Genomic DNA, 15,941 nt, shown 5'->3' with positions numbered 1-15,941 from the left:
GGGTGTGAGCTGTCACAGCAGTGATTTCTGCCCGCCCAGCTCCGGTGTGTCATTTTGGTAAACACAGATAAATTTAACTCCTCATCAGGATGTAAGCAAAACCTGTTGTCAGTGAGGGTGGACGTGCATACTACTCCCTTCTTACTGGAAGGGCTATTTTTACTTTGGTGAGTCCTAGCAGCAGCCTGGGCTCCTGCTGGCCGGTGGGGCAGGGGTGGTCCAGGGCAGGATGCTGGGGAGGCTGCTGGGGCACAGCCCTGCGCTGTGGCAGCGGGTGGCTCGGCCAGCCCTGTGCCCCACCAGAGCTGCTGGCAGCAGAGCAAAGAACGCCCAGGACATGGCTTTGCAGACAGCTGATTCAGGTGGGTACAAAGCCTTTGATCACTGTTTCGTGCTGCAGCACAGAGGGAAAGGGTATTTGTAGGAAAGGATGAGAAAATGACCCTGAGTTACTGCCCTGCTTCTACGATGGTTCCTGGGCCAGGGGGCACACCAGAGCTCTGTCCAGCACAGGGGTAAAGTTTTTTTTTATGTCACATAGCTGTTCTCCTATGACAGCAAATATCAACTTCATGCCAGGGAATATGTCAATTAAAACAAATAAATGTTGTTCCTCTTACCCAGAGGTCTCCAGAGGAGGACCAGTGTGTGTGTCCCTGCATGTGCAGGGCTGCTGAAGTGGAGGGCTTACTCCCCTCTGCTCCTTGCAGGGTTCCAGCCACGGCTGTGTGTGCTTGTGCCAGGCAGTGCCCTTGGTTATGAGGCAGGGAGCAGGCAGGGGCGGCTCCCAGATGGACAAGCTTCCCGGTATGGACACAGTTTCTCTTCTTAACCTGCACCACCGCTTTCTTGGCTGTGCCTTTGCAGACCCCTTGCCCTAGGAAAGTTGGGCTGCAGGGGTCTCCCTGTGCTTCTGTGGGATGGCTGGGAGTTTCCAGCACAGGGCTTTGCCCTTGTGTTCTTTGGGATGGAGCATGTGCTTTTAGCAAGTGTACTGCTTGCTGCAGATTTGATTCTGGTACTTGCTGATGTAGCTCTCCTGGTCTCACTGCACTTTGTGAGAGAAATAGGAGAAGCAGGAGACTAAATTTACTTGGGCCAAGATTTACAACTGGGATTTTTCAGCCACTTACAAGTCCTGGTATACATGAGCAGGTCTAGGCCAAGGCACTTACTATAACTTCACCATCTCAACACAGGCAGGACAAGATGCTCCCCATGCCCTGTTCTGTTGCACTGGTGATTTCCTTTCAGCTGAGCACCAGCAATCCAGCAACAGGCAGGGAGTGCAGGATGCTGAGACTGGGGACATCTTCATGCCCATCCTGGTCACAATTGGACATTTTTCAACCCAAGTCTCACATTTGCAAGCACAGGGCACTGTAGTGTGGCTTCTTGGGTGCACCTGCCTGGCTGTTAGTACTGGGAGAGCAGTCTTAGCTACCTTGCAAAGACCACTTGTACAGGTGTGCAAAAAGCCAGAGTTGAGCTAGCCATTGCTTACCATGTTTTTCAGGCTCTCCCTGCCACTGTCCTTGTTGTTGCCTGTTATTGGGCTTGTTTCCATCAAGAGGAGCCAGAGTCCTTTTCTCATTGTGCTGTGGGTGACAGCATGCAAATGGCATCACCGTGGTAGCCTGATGGGGTGTAATGTATCATCATTAGAGTGCAGTAATGTGGTACCCAGCTTGCATGAGAATGACTGCCAGTCTCCCACCAGGCTGCATTTTAGCAGACATCATCTCTCCATCAGTGATTTCAGGAGAAGCTGTTGAGGAATGAGCTGCTTGTGCTGCTGGCAGCTTGCTTAACTCACTAGCTGGGCCATTTAAAAGCAAGATGCTCACAGGGTGAGTTGTTGCTGTGAGCTTGGGGACTTCAGCCCCACATCATTTGCACCCTTAATCAGGAAGTTTAGAAGAGGTTTTTAGTTTAAAACCTACCAAAATTAAATAAGCTGCAAATGTAACAAAGTACCTCACACCAGCTGCTGAGTCTTTTTGACGTTAGAAAGCACATTTAGCTTCCACAGAATAGAAAAGTGTAATTTCAAATTTTCAATCCTTTTCCCTCAGTACCAACAGATCTTTTCCCTTCTTGAACCTTAGCTCATCGCTTTTTACAAAATCTCTTACAGGTAAAGAAGTTTTCAGGAATGAGAGAAGGCCTACAAATTTTGATAAGAAGGTGCTAATATGGTCAGGACGCTTTAAAAAGGAGGAGGACATTCCCAGGCACATATCGTAAGTGGACCTGTCAGAATGATTCTTTTGGCTGTGAGCACACAGATTGAGACCCCAGTCTGCATCACCCAGGGGCATGTGGTGGAGGTTAGTGCCTCTCCCATGCTGGTGTTCAAAAATAACTGTAAATAATTGTAACTCTTGTAACTTTCTGTCATTCCCTGTGAAGTAAACTGGATTTGCTTATTTAATTATCATAAATTTCATACTAAGCTGAAGTGTCTTCTGCAAGACAAGTGGCTTTGAAACTTAGAAGCCACCATTGTAAGATATCATTCACTCTGGGTTTTAACATGCTTTCCTAGGTTTTATTGATTAGTGATTAATAATGCTGCATAAATTTTAATAAGAAGTTGGGGCTACATGCAGCTTTGGTGACAGACATGTGCAATGAATTCCCCCTGTACAGGCTGTGGTTTCACTTCCTTGTAGAGATGTTTTGTTAAAGGATTGTCACTCAATTTTGGAGTCCTACTGCTTCTGACTTGTGATATCTTGAGTTCTCTTCCAGCTGTCCTTTCCATTGCAGGTGTGTAAATCCATGGCTGGATATTATTTCATGGATGGCTCTTTGCCATGCTGCAGTTCCTTGCAAACATGAATTGCTGGTTATATGCCAGGAGCTACTCATGGAGGGTGGTGGAGATTTTCCAATGATGGATGGGCATGTTCAGCTGCTTAGGAAGAGAATTCCTGGATGGTGCAGCTGGATGCTCTGACCCAGTCAGACTCCCACCACAGGCAGATGCTCATGGGGCTGGTGCCGGCTGCCTGGCAGAGGCTGTGCTGTGGTGAGCTTTTAATTCCCTGAGGGTGGCATTGCCTGGCTCTGTGACATGGCCCCAGAGCCTGCTGGTGCTGCACAGCACCCCATGGCCAGCCCTGCAGCACCCAAAGGTCAGCTCTTCATTATTATAATGGAAAGATTTTCCTGTCCCTGTAATTTTACAGGCATTCACTCTCACACACAATAAAAGAATACAGGAGAGCAAGAGTTTTTATTCCTGTTATTACTTATGACTTTTGTGAGTTGCAATACCCCACATAAGTCTTTTCCCCACAGGCTAATTTTTTCAGTTCTTCTTTAAGCAGCTGCAGAAAGAGAAGGCTGAACCCCGTTGCACATTGGCAGGAAGTTGCTGCAAGGCTTGAGCATTCATTACTCAACTCCCCATGATCCCATTTCACACATGCTGTTGCAGAATGGAAACTCTGCTCTGTCTTCCACAGGTCTGAGGTCCTTGACACTGCAAGGAACATTGTCAGGATCAAGATTTGCTACATCATGATTGCACTGTCTGTGCTGGGCTGTGTGACCATGATCATCACAGGCAAAGAAGTGAGTATTGTTTCTAGGAGAACTGGTTCAGCTAATGTATGGTCTATGTATGTTCTTTTGAAATAAGCACCTGGTGAGAGATAGGTTTGAGAATATGTACACATGGGCAATGTATGCACAGGATCTGTATCACCCCTTCTCCAGAGGAGACACTGGCTTTGGAAAGCACAGAACTTGCTGATCAATGCTGATCAATCACAGAACTTCTGACCCATGCTGCCATAAACCTGTGTAGTGCAAGGTTCTTATGATGGTGTCTCAACAAGAGGCTGGGCCAAAGGTAATGGAATAGCCCTGACAGTGTCAATGGTACCTGGTTCTGCCTGGCATCTATCAGCCATGAGGCTCCTGTGGTGCTGCCTGGCCTGGATGCCACCATGGTCACCAAGAGCTGTGACTCCTCTCGCTGTCCCACCCCACTGCTGGGTCTCCAGTTTGACTTGCAAGTCCCAATGCATTGTAAACAATTTACAGTATAATTCTCCTGCTAATCAGTGAGGTGTCAATGGAAGTGGTGCAAATCTGGGGAAATTTAATGGTGGTAACTGTGTGCATGCAATGATTTCCACCAAATCATTTCCAGGCTGTGAAGAAGGATCAGACACTGCTGAGGATGAACGCAGAAAAGAAGGCCAAATGGAGGGCTGAAGTGATGAAAGGTCAGGAGGCAGCTGTCGGGAAGTCACAATGATTTGGAACAGATTTATTTTAACAGAAGGAGATAAGTGATTTGCACGTGTGGTATATGGACCTGTCTTCGTATAACTCTTAAGAGCTCTTTCACTGAAACTCTCAGAGCAAAGATTCCGCTGTGTAAAAACTGCTCCATGCAAACTGGGAAGCCCCTATGGAAACTCCAGCTGCTTTCTGTGGCTTCTGGTCTTTGGCACCAGGCCCAGCACAAAAACAAATTCTCTTTTAAACTGGAAAGTGTGGAAAGGACAATTGCAGGACTCCCCAGCTCAGGATCAGCTTTTCATGGTGCTGCTGGTGCTCAGGTCTCCTCACAGTCAGAAAGGACAAGGCCCTACATCAGGGAGGATCACATTCTGTGCAATGCCTCCAGGGCAAGCAGCCTTGGCCAAAGTTACCCAGAGCAGGGGGAAAAGCAGTCTGAAGTGTATTTTGCAACTACAAAGACATCAATTATCTCTCTGTCTGAGCCTGATGCCATCACTAACCCCTCTCCCTTCCACCAGCACCTCGTGGGATGCTGTGACCAGGGGAGAAGGGGGACCTGAGCATGAAGAGGGTCTGGGAAGATAGAAGAGTATGAGCAGACTCTGACAATTGATTTGGGCCAAAGGGGGCTTTGGGCACGAGGAGATGGTGGTGGTGTGATTCCTGTGGGGCAGCCCAGGGAATCCATGAGCCTGGCCTCCAGACATCTCTTGTCCTCTATCACCTCACTGTTTTTTCCCTTTCATCTTCTGCTTCCAGTCATTGTCATGAAAGTTGTCTAGCCCTTGCTTAGCTGTGATTTTAGTCCAGAATAATTGTTACATGGTTTAATACATGGTTTGCTAAAACAGAATTCTTTTTAATCATCATAGTTCATTAACTCATAATAAAACAGCTGTCCAATTACATCTAAAACAAATGCATCTCTTCATAGCTTCATTTAGAGTGTCACCAAACTCTCTGGGATGATGCTTAACAGATGGGAGGAGTCCTAATGAAATATCGAAAATCACATTTTCACAAAGTGATTTCACTTCAAGACAGGCCCCAGTTCATACCTGTGGTTGCTGATGTTCTGGTCCCCCAAGTGTCACCTGTAACCCCTCGAGATCTGTAGTGCTGGCTGCTGGAGCTGGATGTGCTGCATGGAATCCCAAGGGACACAGCGTGGCAAAGCCCAGCCAGTGTTACCCCAGCTGCTGCAGGAGATGCTGTAGCCATGCTCAGCCTTGGTGCAATGTCTGAGCATCACTCTGGCTCTTGGCCTTTCCAAGGTTTATTACTTGCAGCAGTCACACTTGTGCTCAAGGAGAGTCTGGAAGCTCCTGCTCACGTCTCTGAGGTTTATTGCGTCAAAAACCACGTCCATTGATGGCTGACGTGTCACTGCACTAATAAGCTGCTGGTAAAGTCATGCTGGGGCATTGGCAGGTGGTCAGCAGTTGGGATCTGGGACTCCATCTTCTATGCCTGTGGTCTTTGGGCAGTTTTTTCCCTCTGGTGCTTCTTAGGAGCACTTCTCTCCATGCTGCACACCTGTTTAGGGTGAGGGTGATGTTACCTCTGTCACATCTCCAGCCTTGCAGTCCTTATTTACGACTCACAGCCCCACATAGTACAGTTCACCAAAAGTGATCTCTGGTCCCTGCAGTATTCGTCACATCTCAGAAGTGAAATAATGGTCTAGGACAAGGAGAGAGTGAACAAGTCTCTGCTGAGGAGGCACTTTTGCTTCACAGGTAATATGGACTCTTTCATTTTGTATGACCTGGTTTTCTTGGTTAGTGCAATAAACTGCAAGAATTATCTCAGAGTTAGTGCTCATTTGGGGATAAGCTAAAAGAGCTTGCTCAGTCTCCTAGATAGTTTTTTTTTAAAAATTCTTAAATTATTTCCGTGTGCCCTTTTTCAGAAGGTGCATGTAACAATTAAAGGAACCATTTTTATGCTTGTAAACAAATAGACATTAATGTTCTGAGCTTCCCTGACTTAAGCAGGAAAGGAGATGACCATAGCAATATCTAAAGACAAGAAAATTAATTGTGACTTTTTCCAGTCTCTACTCTACACTCCCCTCTGCCTAGGAGAATAACCTGCTTCAGTTGTGAGCTATTATCAGCTCCTCTTAAACAGCTGTGTCTCTGCCTACAGTGCATAAAGCTGCCACATGACACATAGTCATTGAGAGAAAAATCAATTCTTCCTCCCTGAGCCTCTGGTAAAGCATCTAAGTGACCAGATGACCCAGGTGCTTTTGGGCTCTTATAAAGAGCTATGATTATTATATAGGGAAAGATCCTTTACCAGCACCTACATGATTATTCATTTTAATATCATAATACTCTCCCAAAAAATCAATTGGGCTGATCTCTGACTTGCACTTGGTTGGTGGTGGGTGGCTGCTGGTGTAGCATAGGCTCAGCTGGAGTCCCCTGTATGAGCTGGACATGCCTCTCCAACACTGGCACTTATCACTGCTTGTTAAAATCTGTTTCCATCTGTGTCTGCAAAGTCCTTTGACTCTCCTCCTGAAAAGCCTCTAATTAACACAGACTATTGAATGTATAATTGGCTGATCTTCAGTACCTTACAGTCATGGGTTTATTTATTTCCCCTCCCATCTGAATTGCTTCACTGTTACACTTGATCCTCCAGGCATTTAAAAAGGGGATGGGAGGTGTTATTGGCTAGGAGATATTCTTCCCTTTTTATTAAGGTGCCTTGTGTTTTGGCAGCCTGGCCCTGAGAGAGGGTCTGGCTGCTTTCTGAGGCAGAGGATAGAGCTGAGAATGTGCTGGTTTGCTGTGGTGCTCAGAGAGACCAAGGGTGAGTCCTTTCAACTCCCACCTCCTCCTTTATGGCTCTGTACTGGGGGGACAGGATTGTTCTTCCCTTGCAGGATTTTTTCTGTTTTAATGAGCTCTTGTATGGCAATGGTTAACAATGGTGGTTGGTGCCACAGAGATTTGCACTGCAGTAACAATTATTGGGGAAGCTTTTCTGTAGTAGCTGGAGTTGATCTAATTCTGCTTCCATTAAAACCACTGCTGCAGTTCCTCCTGGCTGTGGATTAAGGCTATCATCCATGACTTTTTGAAGTTTCAGTGATTTCCAGAGACTTTCCCCAGGGAATCCCCAGACTGCTGCAGGGCAGAGCTGGGTGCACTGAGCATTATTCCTCCAGTGTGGTGAGATCAAGCTTTTATGAGAGGGTCTGCATCATGAGCATCCCAGTGTACTAGAGGAAAAAATGTCTGAGCTCAGGAGATCTCAGTTTATTCATTTTACCTCATTTTGACCTTCTTAGGGTCAAAAATAAATCAAGTGTCTAGTGACACTTGATTTATTTCCATCTCCTGTGTACAGGTCTTCTCCAGACTAGTATGTTCCTACATTTGAGAAGGATTTTTCTGATTTTTTCTTGCAACTCAGGAAGACCTAATTTTAAAGACTGCCCTGTTTTTCCAGTATTTAGTCTCCCACCAAGCTGAGAAAGTGCTTCTTGTTGTAAGTCTAAATGCACCCAGGCATTGAACATTATCTTCAACATGGAAACTTTCAACCCAACTCTTCCCTCTGTGTTACCAGCCACTCCTCAACTGTTGTTTGCTGTTGTATGGCTGCTATGTTTAAAACACCTGAAGTTTCTAACCATTGGCTGGTGGGTATCACTGTCTTACTGGCCAGTTAAGCTATTGACATTGTGAATTTATTCCTGAATCAAGTGATTTACTTCATTAGTAGCCCCTTCATAAACAATCCAAATGAATTGATTTTGTTGGTTTTAGCATAGAATCAATAATCTAATACTCTTTGCAGAAAGAAAGGATGTAAAAGCTTCCCAGACTTGCCCTGGAAAATTAAAAAGCACAATGGCTATGCATCAGAAACTGATTCTCCTCTCTCTGATGCCCAAGGCATCAGGACCTGCATGAGCAGCATGGCCAGATATGCCTGCAAATCTGCTTTTATTTCTGGTACTGACTAGGATCAGTTCAAAACAGCTTCAAGGCTAAAAGTCTCCTCTGGGCGAGATGCAGTGGTGGCTTGGATCTGTAAAGGGACCTGCTCCCTCTTACCACAAAGATATTTTCCAGCTTGGAGCAGCCTCCTGATTTCTCCCTTGCTCAGCATCATTGCAGCAAGTTAAGTGGTAGCTGCTGCCACCACTAGCATGACCACCATGATTTCAGAGCTGGCTTAAACACCACTATCCTGCTTGGATTTGGCATGAAGTCATTCTAGCCTAGCCGGAAAGCAAGGCCAGTGTTCAATAATTTGAATTAATTAATGAATCATTCATTAATGCATTGAGATAACGTTAAAGCAATTTTCCATGGTTAAGTAGCTTGATGATCGTTAGTGCTGTGTGATGTATTGCTAAACCTCTGTGACAGTCATATAATAAGTAACTCATGAAGGGCTCTGACAGGACCTGAGCATTTAATTTCTCTGCTCTGTAAAGGATCCAGACACAACTTTCTGCACTGCATTAGTCAAGCTGGCTCCACACCTTCTCTGTGCATGCAAGAGCTTCCTACATGGAAACCTAAACCTCACACCTGACTCTTTCTCTGCAGCAGTGTTCCTCAGTGAAGGACCCAAACCTTGGGCTACTTGGGCAGAGACTGCTGTTTGCTGGGTTTGGGGGTGCTCACCATAGGGAGGAGGTCAGTCTGGAACAGGGTTTCATAGAGAAGAGTTGAGCTCGTTCGTGGCTTATGTGTGGTCTGCAGCATGAGCAGAGTTATCAGAAACTGCTGGTGAACCAGAACACAGAGGGATTTTCATGCTGCTCTGTAATACACATCTCACAGATGATATATGGTCCTGTGACTTTTTCTAAATGACATGGAAACCAAAATAGCCCAGTGAATTACAATTATTCCTAATGGTTCATTTTTCTCTGTGTGCAGAATGTGTGAATGCAAACCCAACTCATGTGGAGCTCTATGAATTGCACCCCTTTTCATTGAGCTCCTCATCCCACACAAGCAATTTTATCAGTCTAAACATTGTCCTGCAACAAATTTCTGCCAGCAGGGCTATAATCTGTACCAAGGACATCCACTAGGGCTGTAAAGACATCATTAAAGCAATGGTGCTGCAGGGGGAACGGAACAATCTCCAGAATGGCCTCAAGTTGTGTTAGGAAGCAGAAGAAAACCATGAAAGGCAGTTAAATATCCCAATATTTCAGGACTCTAAGCCCCAGGAGAAGGCAATTTCACTTGACAAACAAGCATTAACGCAAAGCAAAAATACAGCTATTGTATGTTTCCCACTCATTTCTTTTTTCTTCTCCTCATAGCCCTTGTGCAAGTGGCACAGGGGATGCTGTGAGCTAGGGACTGCTGGGCACCCACTGCTGTGGTGTGAGCGCATACAGATCCAGTGGGATGCTGTGGGGCTGCCGAGGACTGCACGGTGAAACCCTCCAAAAATGGGCAAAGAGCTGCAGTGTCCCATGTACCAACTCCCACAGTGTTGGGGGTTAGGAATTTTCCTTTTGTTTCTTTCTTTCAGAAAGAGGGAATTTTTTCCCATTTGTTGCTAGGACAATAATGACCGGTACTTAAGAGAGACAAATGATAAAGCCAAAGAGAAGGGAGAGAAGTGCAACTGGCTTTACTATCACAGCTAAGGGGAATTCTCCTGGAAAGGGCAGAGGTACCGAGATTTGGGCTGGGGGGAAGGGGCAGCTCCTCACTCTTTCTTGCTCTTGACATTGGAAGGGAGATAGGCTGCGGTCGCTGTGGGGAGAATTTGTCACCACTCTGGGGTTCTGTCTCCTGTTCTTCTGTCATGAGTGGAGCTCTGCTTATGGGAGCGGCTATTGCACTGGGACCTTATTGACAACTGATCTCCTTGAAAGGGACCTTCACCATGTATTTGGGTACCTCAGGGAAAACCTGAGACCCCGAGCCCCTTCCCCCTCCAAGGGAGCCTCTCCTGGCTGTGTTTGGGAGCTGGGTTGCCACTGCCCAGCCCCGCTGTTCCTCTACTGCTGCTCCAGGTTTGTCACTGCACTGTAACCCCACAGCCCTCCCTGCTGGGACACCCTGCAGCCCCTGCTACAGCTGTGGAGGTTCTGTTCCATTTCCTTTGCCACTCTGGGGTGTTCCCACCCCTGCTGTCCCAGCTCTGCTCCGAGGTTCCCGCTGCAGCCCATTCCAGCCCCCGGCCCGCCCGCCATTACCGTGAGGGAGCCGCGGCCGAGCTCGCGCCACAGCGCCCCCTGCAGGCGCGGGGGAACCATCGGCCCTGCCCGGCTGGGAGCCAGCAGCGCCCCTGCTGGCTGTGCCCGGAACTGCAGCGCAGGGGAAGGGGCCGCAGCCGAGCGAGGCTGTCCCTGGGGCTGTGCTCTGTTCCTCCTGTCCCTGGGGCTGTGCTCTGTTCCTCCTGTCCCTGGGGCTGTGCTCTGTTCCTTGGGGCTGCTGCTGCTGCTGCTGCCTTGTTCTACACACACACACCAGCAAAGAACTGTGGTTCCCTTCCCATACCTTTGCCTGAAAGCCCTGTTATTTCAAAGTTATAATAATTTGGAGGGTTGGGGGGGGTCATATGTTTTTGTATTCCAATGGAGGTTCCTGCATTCCTTGGCAGTCACCTGTCACGAGACACACGGCCTCTCTGGCATGTCATGGTTAGAGTTTGAGGATTTTTTTATCTACTTGCCTCTCGTTGCCTTTGCTGAATGCTCCTAGAAGAAATATTGAACTTAAATCAGATGAAGTCCAGATGTCTGTGGACTTTCATGGGTGACAGCTGCATGTCTCCTGCTGCTGGGAGGGCACAGGTGTCCTGTCAACATACATCTTCCCAAAGGCAGCTGATTCCCTTCCAGTGCCCTTTGCTGTGGGCCAGACTCTGACCTGGCACCTGGGTGTTCTGCAGCAGATGGTGCTGTGCTCCCAGCAGCCAGGCTGAGAGAGCCCAGCCGCTCTGGGGCTCCCAGGGCAGCATCAGCACAGCCACCACAGGTGATTGACAGCCCCATGACCCTGCCCATGGGGTGACAGGGCTGGCAGCAGAGCTGGCTGTGGGGGGCAGTGGAATGTCACAGCCTTCCTCTGCCCAACCCTCCAGCACAGGCAGACACTGTCGTTCATCACCCTCCGGACTTCCCACAACACATGGACTCTACAGCTTTACAGTTCATCAGGTGGGACACTGGTTTTCTTTTTGAGAAGTTCTTAATGTACAGTGACCACCCTAGGGATGCTATTCCTTTGGAAGAACTAGAACAGAGAGTTCAGCAGAGCAGCTTGAGCCCAAATATTTTGTTATGCTTTAATTAGCCAGAGGGAAAAGATAATAACAATGCCTTCCTCAGCAGCTCCTGAAGTGCACCACAAAGGCAGTCAGTGCCATGCCATACCTTTTCAAGGCAGGGAAATTGCACACCTGGGAGCAGTGCTGCTCTGAGAGGGCATAAGGGCAAGTGTGGACTGACATAGGCATCATCCCTTTATGTGTTCTGAAAAGAGCTGAGGACTTAGGATGAATGAGGTTTAAGGCCTGAGGTTTGGGATGCTGGGAAGGGGTCCCCTGTCACCCAGACACCTGGAGATGCTGCTGAACTCTACCCAAGACCCTGCTGCAATGGCCAGCTCCTGTACTCCCCTGGGAGTACACCAGAAAGGGTATCACTAATGAATGGTGGTACTTACTGTAGAAAGTTTCTGTGTGTAGAAATATTTACAAACCTGGAGATAGAGGAAACATCCCAAATGTGGCATAGAGAAGGGATGGCTTTTCCCCCTCTTCATCTGATTCCCTCTTCCCTGTTAAGAATGTTTTCATCAAGAAGGAAATGTGTTTTGAGTTGCTTTTACACATCAGCCAGGGATCTGAGATTTGAGGCAGCTTCCCTTATGGACTTACCAGTCTTCTCACTGAGGCTGGATTGGGGTCTGGATGCTCTCCCACAGCAGCTGGTGCAAGTTCAGTGCTTCCCTGCTAATGTGCTCCCTTGCTGCTCAGAATGCAGGCATACTTCTATAAACAGCAATAAAGCCATGTACTTAACCAATAAAACAGGCATAGGAGCACTGACACCCAGACATCAGAGCTGAGATAATGGCTCTCCTGGAATCTAACCTCTGCGTAGGCTGAGCTATGATGATTTCTCACTCCACAGCTATTATCCTCCGTTATCCTGCCTGCCATCCCACTGCTCTCTGTAGTGTGTGCTGTGCCATGCAGCAGCTCCCAGGCTGTGATCAGTGTCCCCAAGTCCCCAGCACTGATCCCCTGCACATTATGGGGCTGGGGCAATGCTGATGCTTGCCAGTTTATGGTGTTTGCTGAGTGTTGCTGTTCTTCACTCAGGTTTCAGTGAGCACAGGATGGCTGTGTTTGCAGCCAGGCAAACCCAGTTCCCTCAGAGCAGGGCTCAGCACTGTGTGTGCTGTTTGTCACACACATTGTGTGTTCTGACTAACAACATCCTTACCCATTTTACCTACTCACTTGCATACTGGCTGGGAAGGTGTGTTGCTGACAGGGAAATCTGTCTGCCTGATGTGAATTGTGTGTTTAGATCAGCTGTGTGCTGGTCATCTGGTTCCATAAACCCAGCAGCACTTTTACAGTGCTGGTCCTACAGAAACATTGACTTTGTTCTGGAGAGGTGAAAGAGCAGGTAATGGTCACAAGTTCATGTAAATTCCCCTGCTAAGCAGTGCAATGCTCTGCAGTTTTGAGCCATAAAGTGTTTGATGTTTCATTTTAGACCAAGTGCCGTAACAAAGTGGAAGATTGTATGGTGTATGGGACATGGACTTTTTGCCTCATGAGCCAGTGCTCCAGCCACATTTCCCAGGCCACAGAAGGTAAAGGTAGGGACTGGGAGAAGGAAGAAGTACCCACTGTAGGAGAAGATCAGGTTCAAGAACATCTGAGGAAAACTAAAGGTGGACAAGTCCATGGGACATAATGAGTTCAACAAAAAAGAGGACACAGTCTCAAGCTGCGTGAAGGAAATATGAGGTTGGATATTAGGAAAAAGTTTCTCACAGAAAGAATAATAAAGTATTGGAATGCTTTGCCTGTGGAGGTGGTGGAGTCACCATCCCTGGATGTGTTAAAAAAAACCACTGGATATGGCACTCAGTGCCATGGTCTAGTTGAGGTGTTAGGGCATGGGTTGGATTCTATGACCTTAAAGGTCTCTTCCAACCCAGCCATTCTGTGATTCTGTGAATTCTGTGAGAGGCTTGTATCCTGAGGGAACTGGCAGATGTTGTGACTAAGTAACTGCTGTCAAATTTGGGAAGTCATGGCACTCTCCTTCACCATAGCAGCAATTCCTGCCTCTGGATTGGGGTACTGCTCCAAGCTAGTGCCTTGCACAAAACCAGGAATCACATCCCAGGGTTGTGTCTGATCCATTACTCTGACACATCTCAGACACCCACGTCAACCTGCTGAAAGCTTTGCTCTCAAGTGAGTGACATCCCTGCAGAACATCCTTATTCCAGGAGGGATTTTCTGGTGGACCTGGCTGGGGTGGCCAGTTCCAGGTAAGCTCAATTCTCTGGTGCACTTGAATTATCTATTTGTCCCCCAGATGTCTTGTGAAAGGGGAATGGGGCTTCCAGCTACATTTTAAAATGCAAAACCACATCTTGACATCTATGGAAAATTAAGTCTCCTGCAATAACCACTTTAGAGACTGATTTTAAGTGACTGGAGAATAGTTTTTAACCTAGGTGGAATCTAGAGGTAGATTTACATAACAATTGATCTAAAAGCTCCCTACCGCCCACAAAGAGAGCAAAGAAACATGTTTCTGCTCCCTTTTGTGTTTTAAGTGCTTCTAACAATGCAGCAATTCAGTGTTTCAGTACAATTTGCAAGTTCCAATGTAGTCTGCTCCAGAGAAAACTCCTTCCTAGCATTTCTGCATGTCTGAAGTTCTGCTTAGAGGCTTGAGTGCATTTTAGTAAAAACTTTCTGTTTTGGCTTTCTATATTCAGTTGTTTGTTTAAAACTTAAATAGTTTCAGAATGTATTGTTTAATTTTTTTCCTTCTTGTGGCAAGAAAAAAAAGCCATTAAGCCAAGATTCAACTTCATGCACATGAGCAAAATAGTTTTTATTAATCCCTTTAGCTGTGATGAGTGAGAACACCAAGCTGTCAGCTCTAACTCTAGGGAGAGTCCCAATGCTGTGCTCAGACTTTATATTAAAGGATGAGAAACTGCATGTCAACATATCAGTGAAAAGCCCATGAAAGTGAGAACACACAATGCATTGTTTATTAATATTATGGCTCAGTAAAAAGGTGAAAGCTGTCAAATAGGAGGCAGAAAATGGGGCCTGAATTTCTATCCAGTCAGGCTCTACAATCCCTGTTTGACCATATTTTTTCCATCTTTCACCTTCCTAAGTAGGAAGTTCAGGATCCAGCCAAATGGATGTTTATTTACCTTTGAACACCAGCAGATATTGCTTCTTCCTGCAGCCTTGTCAACACTGAGTTTTTACCCAGCAGCAGGGCAGGGGCTGAATCTGGCCCAGGTTTGGTCAGGGACTCAGGAAGACAGCACGCTCACACCTTGCAGAAGCTGCTGTATCCTCTGCCAGAAACCCAGCACATCTTTATTTTTAAAGTAAATCTCTGGTTGCCATGGTTTCCAGGAAGCACAGGTCTCACATTGCTGCCAGGCTCCAGCAGCAGCACAAGGGGTGAGAGGCTCCCCAGCCCTGGCATGGGGCTGGGTTGTTTTCCAGGCCAGCATTGCCACCTGGGCCACCTCCAGCTGCAGGGCTGCAGGGAGCTGGGTCCTCTGCCTCAGTCACCACAGGACCTCCTTGGCTACAGGGATTTTACCAAGATCACTCCCACCCCATGTGGTTGGAACACACAGGTACATACCAGGTCATTTACACCTTCAGAGAAATACCATAACTTGATTTTAGGAAGCCTTCCTGTGCCAACATTCTGCCCACAAGTTTCTGCAGGATGTGTAAAACCTACCTTCAGAGCTCAAAGATTTTCCCATTGCTGTGGGTTTAGTGCTATAATCTTTTCTTCAGCTTGTTTAGCAACTCAGCTGTCAATCAATAACTCTTGTCTCAAATAGAGGAGTCTGACATTGGTTTATTTTACACTTGCAGGTGAAATTTTGTAGCGTTAGAGACAGATCATCTGTTCCATACCCAAGGAGCAGGCAGGTATTATTAGAAATGCTCTCACCTTTCCATGAGGATTGTGAGAAGCAGCAGTGCACCTAGGTAGGTTTCAGGGGAGGCTGTCAGTCAGGAAATGCTCTCAGAACCACTCCTGCCTTTGCTGATGGCCAGCACTGTGCTTATTAATCACTTTTAAAGTTCAGTGAATCCATAATCTTATCAAGAAATGTTGAGAAAGCAAATTTGCTCTGAACAGAGGGCAGACTCTGAGGGTAGGACTTGTTCCAATCTAAATAGGTGTTTGCTGGTGCAAAGCTGAGTTCATGTAGGATCCACTAAGCACCTCTATTTTTCCTTCCCTTGGCCTTTTCCCTTTTGACAGTTTCAGTTTCTCACTGCTTTTCCCTTTTGTTGGGAGGTTTGGAAATGAGGGATGGTTTTTTTCCTCCTTTTTCCAGTAGGAACATGCATGAGGTGAAGAAAGAAGACCTTAGGAGGACAGGGGAGTTCCGTGCCTCCTTTCTGCCTTCCCTGCC

At 47.0% G+C, this 15,941-nt stretch overlaps 1 protein-coding gene across 1 annotated transcript; it reads left to right on the top strand.

Annotated features, from left to right (window-relative positions):
* Positions 1 to 229: 229 nt before the first annotated feature.
* LOC117002950 (protein FAM162A-like) lies at positions 230 to 5,148 on the top strand. The gene is made up of 4 exons (XM_033072502.1): positions 230 to 362; positions 2,138 to 2,243; positions 3,474 to 3,582; positions 4,166 to 5,148. The coding sequence occupies exons 1-4, from the start codon at positions 230 to 232 to the stop codon at positions 4,271 to 4,273; spliced, it is 456 nt and encodes a 151-aa protein (XP_032928393.1). The 3' UTR covers positions 4,274 to 5,148.
* The last annotated feature ends 10,793 nt before the right edge of the window (positions 5,149 to 15,941 follow it).

The sequence above is a fragment of the Catharus ustulatus genome, chromosome 14 (assembly GCF_009819885.2).
Source record: "Catharus ustulatus isolate bCatUst1 chromosome 14, bCatUst1.pri.v2, whole genome shotgun sequence".
Classification (NCBI taxonomy): domain Eukaryota; kingdom Metazoa; phylum Chordata; class Aves; order Passeriformes; family Turdidae; genus Catharus; species Catharus ustulatus.
Note: the sequence above shows the minus strand (reverse complement) of the source record. Positions and strands in the feature narration are given on the sequence as shown.